This window comes from Melanotaenia boesemani, chromosome 23, assembly GCF_017639745.1.
Source record: "Melanotaenia boesemani isolate fMelBoe1 chromosome 23, fMelBoe1.pri, whole genome shotgun sequence".
In the NCBI taxonomy this organism is placed as follows: domain Eukaryota; kingdom Metazoa; phylum Chordata; class Actinopteri; order Atheriniformes; family Melanotaeniidae; genus Melanotaenia; species Melanotaenia boesemani.
Genome location: NC_055704.1, coordinates 15,494,283 through 15,509,029, shown reverse-complemented (window position 1 = coordinate 15,509,029; position 14,747 = coordinate 15,494,283). Strand labels below are relative to the sequence as shown.

General features: G+C 39.3%; 1 protein-coding gene across 3 annotated transcripts in view; it reads right to left on the bottom strand.

Moving 5' to 3' along the window:
• The window catches only part of LOC121634772 (kinesin-like protein KIF21A), a 36,320-nt gene that overhangs the window by 3,825 nt on the left and 17,748 nt on the right, over nucleotides 1–14,747 (bottom strand). Inside the window, exons 5-29 of one of the 3 annotated variants that reach the window (XM_041977683.1) lie at nucleotides 14,541–14,675; nucleotides 14,246–14,410; nucleotides 13,810–13,925; nucleotides 13,471–13,666; nucleotides 13,205–13,394; nucleotides 10,533–10,596; nucleotides 10,183–10,386; nucleotides 9,063–9,110; nucleotides 8,338–8,398; nucleotides 8,138–8,246; nucleotides 6,655–6,843; nucleotides 6,257–6,456; nucleotides 6,059–6,166; nucleotides 5,899–5,967; nucleotides 5,667–5,812; nucleotides 5,439–5,583; nucleotides 5,116–5,310; nucleotides 4,345–4,446; nucleotides 2,879–3,044; nucleotides 2,614–2,634; nucleotides 1,831–1,894; nucleotides 1,155–1,209; nucleotides 818–1,032; nucleotides 475–648; nucleotides 46–78 (exon numbers count right to left, since the gene is read on the bottom strand). In XM_041977683.1, coding sequence (XP_041833617.1) covers nucleotides 46–78; nucleotides 475–648; nucleotides 818–1,032; nucleotides 1,155–1,209; nucleotides 1,831–1,894; nucleotides 2,614–2,634; nucleotides 2,879–3,044; nucleotides 4,345–4,446; nucleotides 5,116–5,310; nucleotides 5,439–5,583; nucleotides 5,667–5,812; nucleotides 5,899–5,967; nucleotides 6,059–6,166; nucleotides 6,257–6,456; nucleotides 6,655–6,843; nucleotides 8,138–8,246; nucleotides 8,338–8,398; nucleotides 9,063–9,110; nucleotides 10,183–10,386; nucleotides 10,533–10,596; nucleotides 13,205–13,394; nucleotides 13,471–13,666; nucleotides 13,810–13,925; nucleotides 14,246–14,410; nucleotides 14,541–14,675 — 3,170 coding nt within the window. The remainder of the gene's footprint in view (nucleotides 1–45; nucleotides 79–474; nucleotides 649–817; nucleotides 1,033–1,154; nucleotides 1,210–1,830; nucleotides 1,895–2,613; nucleotides 2,635–2,878; nucleotides 3,045–4,344; nucleotides 4,447–5,115; nucleotides 5,311–5,438; nucleotides 5,584–5,666; nucleotides 5,813–5,898; nucleotides 5,968–6,058; nucleotides 6,167–6,256; nucleotides 6,457–6,654; nucleotides 6,844–8,137; nucleotides 8,247–8,337; nucleotides 8,399–9,062; nucleotides 9,111–10,182; nucleotides 10,387–10,532; nucleotides 10,597–13,204; nucleotides 13,395–13,470; nucleotides 13,667–13,809; nucleotides 13,926–14,245; nucleotides 14,411–14,540; nucleotides 14,676–14,747) is intronic. The other 2 variants (XM_041977684.1, XM_041977686.1) reach the window with 2 other exon arrangements.

The window sequence follows — 14,747 nt, the reverse complement described above, 5'->3', positions numbered from 1 at the left end:
AAGCAGTATCAGTTTGGGATAAAATGTTTAAATAATGTGAGTTACCTGTGGCCTTCAAATACAGGAGATTCCTCCAACCTGAGAAAACAGAACAAACTAATGTCAATCATAAATGTCTGATTTAATTACTCCTAAACAGCTGTAAGAAGCACGTGACATTTTCAAGTTGGTAAACAAGGGAGTTCTTGCAGAGCTGTAAGCTACACAATTAGTGTACACAGGTTTCATTTGCATCATTTGTAGATAAAGAACTGAAGCTTTAAGATATATTTGATGTAACACTTTAATACTTACCACAGATTAATGCAAGTTGATTTAAAGTATTTGAAATAAACATTTCAGAGTGAGCACGCAGTTACTAGTCAGCATAAAATTAATATAAAGCTAAGACTGATGTGAATACCATCATAAATGACCTGCGAAAATGTTGGTACAGTTTGAGAAACTCTTACACCTGTACAAATCATAACTCACGGTGATTTGTAGTCGCTGCTTTTAGTTTTAGTTTCTGTTCTTTCTAATGGAAGCGTCTGGGAAGGTGCTGGGATGTGTGACATCGTGGATCCTTTCTCTTGGATCTTCCTACGGTTAAGCGGTGAACGTTCCAGCTGTTTCCTCTCGATCCCTGTGGGTGACCTGGATCCAGAACTGCAGATATTAAAGGTGTCAGGAAGCATTTGGTTCTTTTTTTTTTAGTAATAAATAAATCACATTTCTGTAGGGTGTAAAAAAAAAAGAAAAAGCTTAGAGTTACTGAATAATCATTTCTATCTATAATTTTCTGGATATTCCTGTCTAACAGTTTTTCTACACTTACATGCCAGCTGGCCTGGCAGACAGTGCCGAAGGGGAAACAGTTTGCTCACGGTCGGGGGTATGACCAGCTGCGTGACCCATCATGTCTGCCGGCGCTTCCAGGCGCTCTGTGAGAGGCAGAAGAGGGGCCGAGAACTCTCCCGTGGGGGTTTCACAGGATAAGTCTCCACTGCTAGCATAAAGCAGCTCCATCTGGGTAGTGGTCCGCCTTCTAGCCTGATAGACCAGAATATTTTGGAATGATTACAACTTGATTCTCAAGTCATTAGAAAATAGAAAAAAAAAGCTGCATAGATCTATAAAGAAAGGGTATGTCAAAGTACTTGGTGTAATACTACCTTGCTTCTAGGTCTGGATTCACCACATAACTTCATTAAATCTGATGCCAGTGTGCTGAAAAAAGAAAGTGATGTGAAGTCAGTTACACCCACCAAATGCTCGCAAGCCATTACTGAGGAGATAACCATGGAATATTGTACGTGAAAGATATTTTTAACTTAATCGTTCTTTTCACAGCATGCATTTTGCATCATCACTCCGCATTACATGAGAAGCATTTATTAATAGCATAAATGAAGGCTGGAGCATCTGATTAAGCCCTGCTCATTGAGACTGTATGTACAGTACTGCAACAGCAAGAAAGTGACATGAATGAATGAAAAGCCTTAAATAGTGTTATTAATCCCACATGTGCTTTCCCAGGAGTGATGGAAAAATGACTCATTTATTAATAAAACAAGATATATAAAACTATGGACCACACTTTCTAAACAGATAAGAGTGTGGAAAAACAACAAACAAAAACTTTCCAAAGGTTAAAATACAGGAAGTCCAAAAACACATCAACACAACCAACACAAGATATGTTCAGTTGAAATGTTGGTTTTCCTTTTTTATTTGTTATTGAATTATTAACAAGTGTTTTTTCTGAAATGCTGATGAAATTTCTTTATTGTTGTTATGCTTTCTGAAATGTTTTGCTAAACTGTCCGTCAGGGCCACCGTAGTACTCACCTGCCATCTGTGGCTGGACTGGGGTTAGATTCATCACTACTGCTGTCATCTCCATTTTCTGCACCTGGGAAACACACATACACTCTCATAAACATACAGTGAATTTGGAAATCATGCACATGTTTGATTCTTTGACATGTTTTATAAAATAAAAAAAGCTGAACATTGCAGCATAACAACGATGTCAACGTCAGCCGTTCACAACAAAGGTGGGATTCACCAAGGCTAGTTTTGGATAGTCAGGTATGGGATGAACAGAGAAGGCAGGAAAGAGACAAAACATACAGAAAAGCAGAAACAAACTGTTGCGTACACAAGACTGTAGCACTGAGGTATGATCTGCTCAGGTTTGTACTGTTACGTTTTAGTGGCCATCATCCTGATACAGTGGGGCTAACAGGTGGAACGTCATGCACATCATGGCACAGTTACTTGAACTGGGTTAGTTTAATAGAGATGCACACTACAAGATTTCTTCTATTTTTAACCTTTGCAGTAGACATTTTAAACTTTAATTCACCTGCTTTGGAAATTGGAGAAGTGCTTTAATAAGGAAAAATAATTAAAGAAAATTCTGATTTTGTCCCTGTGAGCAGTATATGTATATGTATACATGCATCCAATTTAAATATCTATACTCACATATCCACAACCACATAATTCATTGGACTTTTATAAATTTAAGATACTTATAAAGTGGAGGTTAATTTGATGGAAAATCATGTAGTGTGCATGTTCCTCATCTCTCAGCCATGGTCACATAACTATGCATCTTTTACTCACCTGGTAACAGGTACCCTAACTCTGAATTCACACCAACACAACAGAGAAAACAAACAGAAATCAAATAAAACTCAAAGATGTAAAAATGGCTTCACTTTAATTTGCAAGCAAAGATTTTTGCTTGTCTGGGAATTTATTGGGTATTTAATTGGAAATCAAAATCTGCAAAATCCAGTGGAGCCACTTGGATAAAGAAAAAATGATGGAAAGGGTGATTGTGCTCGACATGCTCAGATCTGTATCGATTTTTGCAGGTGTTTCCTACCTTGCAGAGCGCTGCCCAGCAGGGCATCCAATTCTGGGTTAATTTCGGCTTTCTCTTTCAGCATGTGGAACAGCAGCTGGTTCTGAGTGGCGTTATTTATCTCCGTTTGCTTCAACCTGCCTTCCATCACCTTCAGCTGGGAGTCCTTCTGGGCTGCCTGCAGACCCTAACAATGAAAAGAGCAAACTGCTTACCAGTACTCCTTTATTTTTTTATTTTCTCTTATTAAAAAGAAAAAATCTTTACATGTGCAACTCTATTACTAACATAAATGAAGCCTGAGTGTCTTACTTCTGCTTTTCTGTGTGCTATCTGTCTCATTCTTTGCTCCTGGGTTGACAGCGTTTCCTCACTGGACCAATTAGGTTTCATCAAATCTAATGTGGTTTAATGTAATGAAGACTTAATTCAATCAAGCTCCCTCATGTAAAGTCTCATTAAATCTAATTTCAGAAGGAGCCATGGCTACAAAGCAAGCAAGACGAAGACAAACAAACTATTAACATGGTGCTACAGCAACCAGCTTTAAAACCAGCAAGCGGATGCATACATAATGGAAAGAGACTGGCATTGTGAGTGAGTTTCCACCTTTTGTTATACCTTGACTGAAATGTTCATTTTCATTCCTGCCTGAGATCGGGAGTGGATGAAAAAAGGTTTTTACTCAGACTGTTCTGCATTTTTATCCATCTTTAGCTCTTTCCTCACAAGTCTTGCAGCTCCTGTTGCAGAACAACATCTCTGTATAATGATGCTGCCCCCACCGTGTTTGACTGTTGTAATGGTATTAATGATGTGGTGCCCCTGGTTTCCTCCACACACATGTAGGGAGTTGTGGCCAAAAAGGTAATTCTGCATTTCTCTTTGAGAGTACTTCTTGTGCTTTTTGGAAAAATCCTATAAGACTGTCATTTGTCTTTTAAAGGGGGAAATGTTTCTTTAACTGTCCATCTGTATGGTCCATGTTTGCAAATGAACTCTGGACTCATTCTTAGTTATCACTGGTTTGACCAAAGACCTTTGCACCTGATCACTAACCTGAAGTTTGTTAATGGTTCCAAACTTCTTCAACTTGGTTTTAAGAATGAAAAGTCCTGAAGAAATGCTTTTTCATTTGTGCCTCAACACCGTAATGTCTTGATGTTCTTGCAAGAAATCTCAGCCTCATCGCTTGGTTCTCTGGCATCAGCTGTGAGACCATGATTACGCCAAATGAATTCAATGAAGCACAGTTTGAATTCAGTAAAGTCGTAGACGAATCTCACTGAACACCAACCAAAAGGGATATTTCAGTGTTTTTTCCCCCGATGAAATGGCAAAAAATGTCTTCTTAAAGAAGTAAAGCACGACACAATGAGGAAAACTCTGAAAACTAGAGTAATACCGTCACTTGACCAAATCTGTTGACAGTATGTGAAGGCAAACCGTGACTATAATGACACCCAGTCAAAAGATGCAGGTGTTACCTTATTGATGGCCATAGTCATGAAATGGTCCAGCAGGAAGCGAGATTCTGATAAGTTACAGGAGCTGATGACAGCAGTCACATCCACAGTGTCAACCTCCTCCTGTAACCCAGAATAATATCAGATATAATCCAGAAACAGAGGACATGATGCATCTTCAAATAGGCACTTCTTATGAATCTGTAGCTTAGATACCCCTCAGGTTCAGCTGAATTGTCATTTTTACTTAGAAAGATTCCTTTCTGAGAAATATTTAGACAGTTTAGTCCTGGTGAAAGCAATAACAGGTTTATAGGAGCCACTAACAAATTGTCATGAAATAGAATCAGACCCTGTGATGTCTGCCATTTCTTATCCTTTTTATCACGGTTCAAACTCTGTAAATATAATAGTTTCCTAATAAAGCAGTTTAAAGGGCATCATGAGAGACTGAATGCATCATCTAAGTCCATGAGTGCATGCAGAATTAATGTGTAAATTGAAGCAAACCACTGGTTTGGTTTACAACTTTATATGGTCATGCTTCATGTATTAATGTTTTTTTAATTATTAATGTTATTGTTGTGTGAAATTAGTGCCAGTTGCCTATTTGTCAGTGCTGCTCTTCTGTTCCTATTTTCTTTATGTCTGAATGTAATAACTTATGAAGAACTGATGATTGTCTCTGCATAACCAATAATAAAAAATATGTCCTTTCTTACTTACCTTCATTTATCAGGCAGTGAACAGTGACTTTAAAGCATAATGTGTAACACAGTGATGATCTCTTACCTTTGCCTCCTCCATCTGCATGATGTTGGCCTGACAGTCGGCGATGCTGTCATTGATGTAGTCAATGTTGGCGCTCAGAGACTCCAGCTCCTCATTCAGGGAAGCCAGGGAACGGTCGGCATCCGCCCCTTCTGCCGCCATCTTCTCCCTCTTTCTGGAGACCCGCTCCTTCCTCCTGGTCAGCTCCTCCCGTTGCTGGAGATGAAGGAAATGATGCAGAACCTTATGTCTCCAATCTTGAAATACATCCAGATCTGAACATTTTTTATTTATACAGAATTTCACAATTCTGTCATTTTTTTTTAAGTGTTATAGTAGTCTACCTTCAGTAGTCGGTTCATATCAGTCTCCATGTTGGAGATGGTCATCTTTTGCATGATGATGTCACTGACACGTCTCTCCAGAGACTGCCATTTCGCCCTGGCTGACCTGTTAATGTAGATACTTCCCAGCCGCACTGGAGAACTCCTAAAGAGAAAGATGGGACTCATTCAGTGATCGTGAAATCAGACGCACATGATGAGCGTGGTAAACAAGCTCAGATGATGCACCTGGCTCCGTTGGAAGGACTTGCACCGGATGACTGCATCCTTGCAGGGATCCCTCTTTGCGAAGGCTCCTGAGGGTTTTCAGGTAAGCTCCCCTTCCTATTGACTTTACCAGAGACAGGCCTCACCTGCCGCCTCAGAGCTGTTACCTGTGTATTGGGTTGGAAAATAAGGTGTAAAAAAGTTGTTTCAAGACCAGCGTTGTTATCACTGTTTTGTTCAATATATGTTTAACCTCTTCATTCTTCCTCCGAAGGATCAGTTCTTGTTGTCTCCTCTGGGCCTCCAGCTGCTTCACTTGATGCTGTAAGAGGATAAAAAGTGGTGTAAAAAAATTATAAATATGTTAATGAATAACTGAAATTATCAGCTGTGAGTGTTTCAGTCCTCCTCGCCTCTGCTCTGCGCTGGTCCTTCTTCAGAGAGGCGATCTCTCTGTTCCTCCTGCACTCCGTGGCCCTGTTCCTCTCTTGCTGCTCCTTCATCTGACGCATCAGTGCCACCTAGTGGACAAATATGACCCCAAGAAAGTTAAAAGTTTAAAAAAGGAGTTTTTTTTTTTGACAGAATAATAAAAACCCAGGAAATTTTACTTTAGTCTTCTTCATTTCGGTCACATCCTGCTGGAGCTTCTTGAGTTGCTTCTCATACTGTGATTGGTTCTTCAGCAGGCGAGCATGCTCTTTCTGAGCTGATTGGAGCTTCTGCAGCTCTTTGTTCATGCAGCTCAGCTTCCTCTCATACTCCGCTTTGATCTTTTTGGACTTCTCCTCTGTGCCAGACTCCACTGAACCTGGAGACGGACAATGAGAGTATGATGTAGTTCAACTCTACACACAAGCAATAAAGCACCGTTTACTAGATACTGTATATAGATTCCTCTAAAGTACGACTATGGATGTTACACAGGGTTCTTCCACTAGTTTCACAATAATAAAACATTAGTTTAAAGTTTTAGGTTTCAAAGAGCCAGGTTTGGTTTAAACCTTACCCATATTGTGCAGCACCTTGTCTCTCTCTAGCTGGGTGTCTCTAATCTTGTTCTGCAGCATCATCAGCTTCTGTTCATATTGCTGTTTGAGAGTGTGCAGCCGCCGCTGGCTGTTCTCCAGCTCATCTATCAGCTTTTGCTTGATGGCGATCTCACAGGTGATGTTTGCGAGATCAGCTTGGACACTTTCTGCATGTAAACATATCAACCAACTTAGATGATAAATTCAATTCCTATTCCTGTAACGATCCAGAAAAAGAAGGCATGTATACAGTCATAAAAAAAGACAGTACACTCTTTGATTTCTGAGGTGTTAAGAATCAGAGCATAGAATAAGAATATTGTCTTAATAGGTCTTAAAACACACAGATTAACAATTTATGCAGAAGCAGTAAAACAATAAGCCTACCCCATGATTCAACAGCTTGTAAGACCACCTTTGGCACCAATCATTTCAAGCACCTATTTTCTGTACAATGTTTTTCACATTGTTGTGGAGGAATTCTGGTCCACCAGCTTTCTGTCATGGTTCTATGTACCTTATTTTGAGATCTGTTAAGGACCAGATGATTTTTTTTATACATATATACTCACTATTTACTTCATTAGGTCCACCTTGTTAGTACTGGGTTGGAGGCTGTTTTGCCTTCAGAACTGCCTTAATTATTCATGGAATGGATTCAACAAGGATGTGGAAACATTACTTAAGAGATTCTGGTCCATATTGACAAGATAGCTTCAAACAGTTGATGCACCTCCAGGATAGCATCCTGGATGTGGTGTTTAAACAATGCTAAATTGGTACCAAGGGGCCCAAATTGTGCCAAGAAAATATTCTCCACATCATTACACCGCCAGTAGCCTGGACTGTTGATACAGAGCAGGATGGATCCATGATTTCATGTTGTTTACACCACATTCTGACCCTACCATATGAAATTTGTAGCTGAAATGGAGACTCATCAGACCAAGCAACATTTGTCCAATCTTAAATTGTCTACCTTTGGTGAGTTCCTGTTGATTGGAAACATGAAACCAGTCTGCCCATTCTACTCTGACCTCAGACATCAAAGAGGCATTTTCATGCAGACAGTTGCTGCTCACTGAATATGCTTTTCTTATTTTTTTTAAGGACCATTTTCTCTAAACCCTAGAAATGGATGTGTGAAAATCCCTGAACAGCAGTTTCTGAAATACTCAGACCAATAACCATGCCACTTCGAAGTCACGTAAATTCATGTTATTCTTCATTCTGATGCTCAGTTTAAACTTCAGCAAGTTGTCTTGACCATGTCTAAATGTCTAAATGCATTGAGTTGATTCCATGTGATTAGTTGATTAGCTATTGGCTTAAAAACCTATTGAACAGTACATAATAAAATGACAGATGACATCCTGAAGAATAAAACCTAAGAAATCAGAGGACGTACTTTTTTTAAATCCACATGACTGCACATTCAGAAACTGTCACATATAATTTTACCTTTCTCATCCAGTTCTTCAGAGTCTGACTCATCAGAAGTCTCTTCTGCCATGTCAGAGTCCTCATCTTCTCCATATGCATCTTCACCATCTTCATGGTCACTGCCCTCCTGATAAATTGAAAGTTCCCACTCACAAATTATTATGTAACAAATGTCTTTAAAGAGCAAAATAACCTTTTATAAAGGGTTCTCCACCTACCCCCTCTGCCTCTTCATTGCCTCTTTCCTGGTCGTTGTCGGGGAACTCCTCTTTGACAACGCTAAAAAGGAGAAAAACCGTTACACACCTAACAAAACAAAGTGGAACCTCTAAGTTTAGACTAGCATTTCAAATCACTACAAAAACAGATGAAGGGGACATGCAAACAATTACAATAAGATCAGGGGGATTTGTGAGATCAGAATTGATTAATGAATGATTTCACTGTGATTGCATGGAGGACATTATGAATGATAGTGCCACAGATACAATGGTAAAATCAAGACCAACAGTTTAAACATTACAAACTCATGTTAATAAGAAAGGCTGCCACACACTGCCAAGATATGCTGACCAAATGCTACAGCAGACTAAACTTTGATGGTTTTTGCACATTATCAGTCATCATTTTTTTAGTTTTTTTTTAAGCTCCAGATATGACCTAAAAAGAGATTTGATCAGCATCTCTCAGTCTGAAGTAAAGATGACTAACAGCTACAAGGTTAAGAAATCTGCTTCCTTTCAGGAGTGTGAACCACCTGTAGGTGCAGAAAAGGTTAGTATTAGTTCATCTGAGTACACAGAGAGGAAGATTTGGGTCAACAATCAATGGAAATCATGTCAGAGGATCAGTGCATTTCTGTGTGGACACTAATTCATTGCTGGTAGCTGAATCAGTTTCAGATTCCATGTTTGACCCATTTTTTGGATGGGAAGTTTCAAACCTGGCATGCTCAGCCTCATGGTGATGATTCTCCTCATATCGCTGCAGTCTTCGGAGAGAGTGGTTGGGATTAGGGTGAGGGGTGGTGCAGGGGTGATAGAAGGAGTGGGCAGGTCATGATATTTGGAGTATGAATGGGAAGTTTGTAGACAGCAGAGAGGACAGAGAGTGAGACAGAGCAGCAAGAAAGACTGAGTGCAGAGGTTCTCACAAAGACAGTATACTCAAATGATGAATCCTGGTTATGGAGATGGAGATGGAGGTAACCCTTCCTTTTTTTAATAATTTGTGCTTTTGTGCATTTTCTATGACTAACTAGCATGCACAAGAACAGAAGTTGAATGCAACACTCTTTAATAAAGCTGTACTTTCATATCTTTCCAATATTGATGCTGTGCTATATTTTTCCTAACACCAGTGCAGAGAATGAGATTACCATCATATATTAAAGTTGTATATTAATATATTATTTATTTGGTTATGTATCAAATCATATTGTCATTCCAATATTCAACAAAATTATTGTGTCCCCAAAGAAAATAGGTTGGGAACCACTGCCCTAGATGTTAGTAACAAAAGTCTGCTTTAATGTCTTATTGATTTATTACAATGCTAAGTAGGATTTGTTAATATAAAAAACAAACTATCTGTAGCACCTGAACTACTTTTTAAAACTTGACAACTTATAACTTAATGTTAGTTATAATTCTGTTTTTATGAAGCGTAGAATACCAAATCCATATTTCTTATACACAATATTCAATGCTTCAACTAATGCAACTATTGCACAGTTTATTTCTATTTATTCTAGTTAATACTAGTTTGTGATTAGGTCCAAAAGGGCTCCACATAGGCCATAAGGATAAACAAGCAGTATGCTAATGTAGTTACATATTTTTAGAGAGCCATCATCTGTAATAGCCATCACCATGGACTTGTCTAAATCCAGTACAAACTCCAATAAAGAAACATCAGGGTGGAAGCTGCTTATCAAGGGAATTAAGGGATATATATACTCACAACACATTCTCGCCATGGCAACACAGATTGTGAACACTAACATTGGTAACAAATATGTTATCAAAAACAAAACAAGCCAGTAATACGAGTTTGTAATGTACCTCTTTTTCTTCTTCTTCTCCATCTTCTTGAGTTTCTCCAGGTCTTTCTTGGCCATCATGATGACGTCGCTGGCCTCCTTCTCAGGGGCGAGGACCGCAGGGGAGAAGGAGCCGGGGCCACCGTAGAGCGAAGAGCGTGTGGAGGCCCGGGAAAGACTTTTTCTCAGGTTCTCATTCACTGCTTCACTCTCAAGAAGTTTCGCTCTGAGAGATACAAAGTGCCATTTTTGTTTCTATCAAATGAACAATCATTTTCTGTGGTTATATTTCTTGTACTACCAGCTTATTATAGATTAAATGACTTTACCTAAGCAGAGATAAATAAATACAAACTAAATTTCTGTACTTACCTGAGCTCTTCAATTTCTTTGATGTAGTTTTGAATCATATTCCCGATTTCTTCATTGCCCTCACCTGAAAGCAGATGAACTTTTACATTTTTGGTCTAAATGCACTCACTAAATGAATCAGAAAGTAAAATAAACATATTTCACATACCCACTTAAGCAGAAACTGCTTTTAATTAAAATAAAGTGAAGTGGAAATAATGAAAGATGCATCCTCTAAGCAAAAGAAGAAGAAGGACCATCCAGCTTGTTAGGGGTACTTGGTTAAAAAGCCAGAATCTGTGATGTATGATGGTTTAAAGCCCTCTGCATGGTTAACTTTCACCTTGTGAGGCTCCACTTCAATTTCAATCAATATAACAGAGGGTTTAAAAACTCATAAAATTAAATAAAGTAATATTTTAGCTGAAACTGGGTTGTAATTTCTTAGTAATAACGACAGCTTCACACCAGTTGCATGGCAAGTGTGTAGCATGCTGCTGTGTTTTATTTTAGACCAGATACATTTATGAGAAAGTCATCATCACCACGGGAAAAGATATGTTTTCTTTAAACGTCTGTGAAATATTCTGAATACACGCTACAGTGAAAGGCATCAGCACATTTTAAAATGCTCCTTGAAGTCAAGAAAGGATCCTTAACAGCTGCCATTTTTAGGACGCCACCATCTAATCTCATCGAAGGACTGTTCCAAAGTCAAGGATCCTTTAAAGAAATTTCAAAGATTCTCCTCGGTATCTTTTGGCATTTTTAAAGCACCCACAATCCTTTGCACATGTCTGAGATGCCACAGAAAGAAGACAATGCGGACAGCTGCAGACAGTTTTATCAGGTGAAGGTGATGGTGGAACACTTAGGCCCTGATCTATTAACGCTTTGCGTGTACTAAAACAGGTGCAGACGGCTTTGCTCCGCTAAAATCGGCCCAAGCTTATCTATCAAAGCCGCAAACATGGAACTGCGTCAGTTATCCTGGCAAAACTGCGCCGCTCTCCACTTTGCGTTTCTGAAGCTACTGCATATGCATTATGGGCGTTCCGGCCAGAAAGTGCACATTAGTGGGAGGAGACTATGCAAATAAATCGGGTTTGCGCAGCAGTGGGATTCATGTAGCCCGCAAATAGTTTGCGGTGTTTATGTTTGCTCTAAAAATAGCGTTTCTGAAAAGCAGGTGCTAATTGGCACAACAGTATACGCGCAATGGCTGCAGTAATAATTTTAAGGAGGAGGCACAGACACCATGAAAGGCAACTAAGATAATGCATTTTTTTCTATTATATTAATATATTTAGAATGCCAGAGAAGAGGATTGTGGAGACGATCCAGCGTTGCAATATTAGAATTACTGGATAAGTTTAAAGACTTTATCATGCCTGTCTTTTATTATTATTATTATTATTATTATTAATATTTCTTTATAGCTTTTAAACCTTTATTATTTCTTATTTGTTCCTTGCATGTTTTTATATGTACAATACCTTGGTTCCTAAAGGTTGTTGTTAGTGTGCCTTATAAATAAATTGAACTTGAATATGAAACTATATTGCAGCATTTCTGGTGACATTTAGATTTTTTTGCTCGACTTCCGCAATATTTTTATTTGTCTCCTTTATTTGTCTCAACTTCTATCGGATAAAAGTTAATTTTGCGTTTGCGGTTTCCTTGCTCTCCAGAACCTTACATGACAGAGCAAACAGCGCCGCTAAATCCTCATTTAAATACTGCTGTTTGCTCCGCAAATGATAACAGGAGCAGTCTTAATAGATCAGGCGCTAATCGTAGAAACATAACCAGAGCAAAACTGCGCAGCAAATGTTAAATAGCGCAGCAGTTTTGCCCTCGTCATAACTCAGCCCCTTAGTTTTTTATGTTTTTTAGTTGCACAAACAGGACCCTTTCCTACTCTTAGAAGACGACTTGGAAGAAACCATACTACTGATTAATATTGAGAAGTGTGTGTTGTTTACAAATCCCAGAATGGTTTATGCCCAGAATACATCCGTGATATGTTCAGAGAATATAAACCTAGCAGAGCTCTTGGGTTCAAAGACTCTTGTCAACTAGTCCAGGCCAGAGTCCAGACTAAACATGGAGAAGCAGCATTTAGCTGTTATGCTGCAAACAAATGGAACAAACTGCCAGTGGAGATTAAACTTTCCCCAAATGTAGACATTTTTAAATCCAGGTTAAAAACATTTCTTTTCTTATGTGCCTATGCATGAAATCTGCACGGTAACTTTTTTTAACTTATCTTGCTTTTAATAATTTTAATGTAATTTATTATTTTATTGTGATTATGTGTTGATTATGTGTTGATGCCTTTTACTATTCTAAATATCTGTAATATCTTTGTTTTATGTAAAGCACTTTGAATTGTCCTGTACATGAAATGTGCTATACAAATAAACTGCCTTGCCTTGCCTTGCTACAGAGATGCTTAGTGCCAGTGTTGATGCTCTAATCTGCTGGCATGGAAGTCAAAGCAAAAGTCAGAATATTCTGCAAACACCGTGCAGCTAATATGAAAATGGCCTAATAGTTCTAATATATTTGTACCATATCATAATAGTAATGAAATAAATTAGAATTACCAAGAATATGAAATGCATGTATGTATCATATGAGGTTTTTAAGGGTTTTCAAATACAAGCTATAAGCTTTGACATGCATCCTACCTGCTTTAGCCAGGGCCTGGTTGGCCTGGTCACTGAGGACCTGCGTCAGTCTGGTTCTCTGGGCATCAATAGTCTCCTGCATGGCCTTCACTCTCACCCTCAGGTTGTTATTCTCTGTCTGCAACATGGAGTTCTCGTGGACAAGATCGTTGATGCCCTCCATGCCATCTTCACCTACCATGCGTTTTCCCTGGGCATCAAGGAGGACAGCACATATAAAATACTCTGGTTCTTTTCATTCCACTATCAGGTTCTCTGATCCTCACCGTCTTGTACTCCATCAGCTCCATCTGTAGCCGCGCTATCTCCGTCCTCAGTGCACTGATCTGCTGGCTAGCTCTGTCCTGGTTCACCATCACCTTGTTCTTGATATTTCGGGCTCGGTTGGCGTACTTTAGGGTGTTCAGCGTCTCCATGAAGTCCCGGTCCGACGGGCTAATACAGGCGATCATCACCGTTTGGCTACAGAATGTACAAAAAGGAATAATGAAGAGAACCCATGAGTCATCTGATATTTTAAGGGTTCTGAAAGGTCTTCACGTTCCTCATATATAAAAAATAATAGGAATGAGCTATATGTTCCTGTACGAATCCGCCTTACAAACCTGTTGCCACCTAGTGAGTCCTGTAACAGCCGGGTGAGCTTCGAGTCTCTGTAAGGCACGTGAGTGGAGCGCTTACTCCTGTCTCCCAGAGCACTGATGACATTTCCGAGGGCCAACTGAGGTAAGACACGAGGAGTTGGAAGAGATTTTCAGACCTGAAAGATTCTGAAATGCGTCAAGTAAAAAGAAAACAAACAAACAAGAACAACAAAGCCACAACTGCTTTTGTCAGAAGACGATAATCAATGCTGTAATTCCAAATCTAACCAACAGGGGTCTCTCTTGCACTACAAAATATCCACACAGTGATTAACTTTTCTGTTCATCACTTTTTCACTCCATTTGAGACAAATCACACTTAATAAAGTGACAGACGAAAGTGCTGCAGTGTTCACCCTCTGTTAGTAAAACCTCAGGACAGAATCCTGTTTCTCACCAGTCCGCAGTTGATGGAGATTCCCTCTTTAGCTCTGTCCCCTGTAGCTCCAGTTCTCTTCAGTCTCTCAGAACCAGCCAGGTCCACAAAGTGGAACTTGGCTGTCAGAGTCTCAAACTCGTTAATTTCTGAATCATTAGCCAGCCGGTTATCTGTAACATTATCCTGAACAAAGACAAAACAACAAAATAAATCCACCTACAGTCTTGCTGGCTGACTTTTGATCTGCTGTTGATGATCATTAGTAACACAATACTCGCCAGTTAAGAGTCACTGTCTCATATTTAACACCTACATTGTTATCTGGAGAGCAGACTCGAACTTGGCAGAGGTGGATGGTGAAGATGGCGTGGGAGCGCGAACTCTGGACGTTCATCTGGGTGCTGGCAGTGGTGCGAGACAGAGCGCCCAGCTTCAGACATTGCATCATCTATTAGAAGAGAGAGGGAAGGGATGGATAATTGACAACAATGTGTGTATTCTCACACCATAGTTATATTTA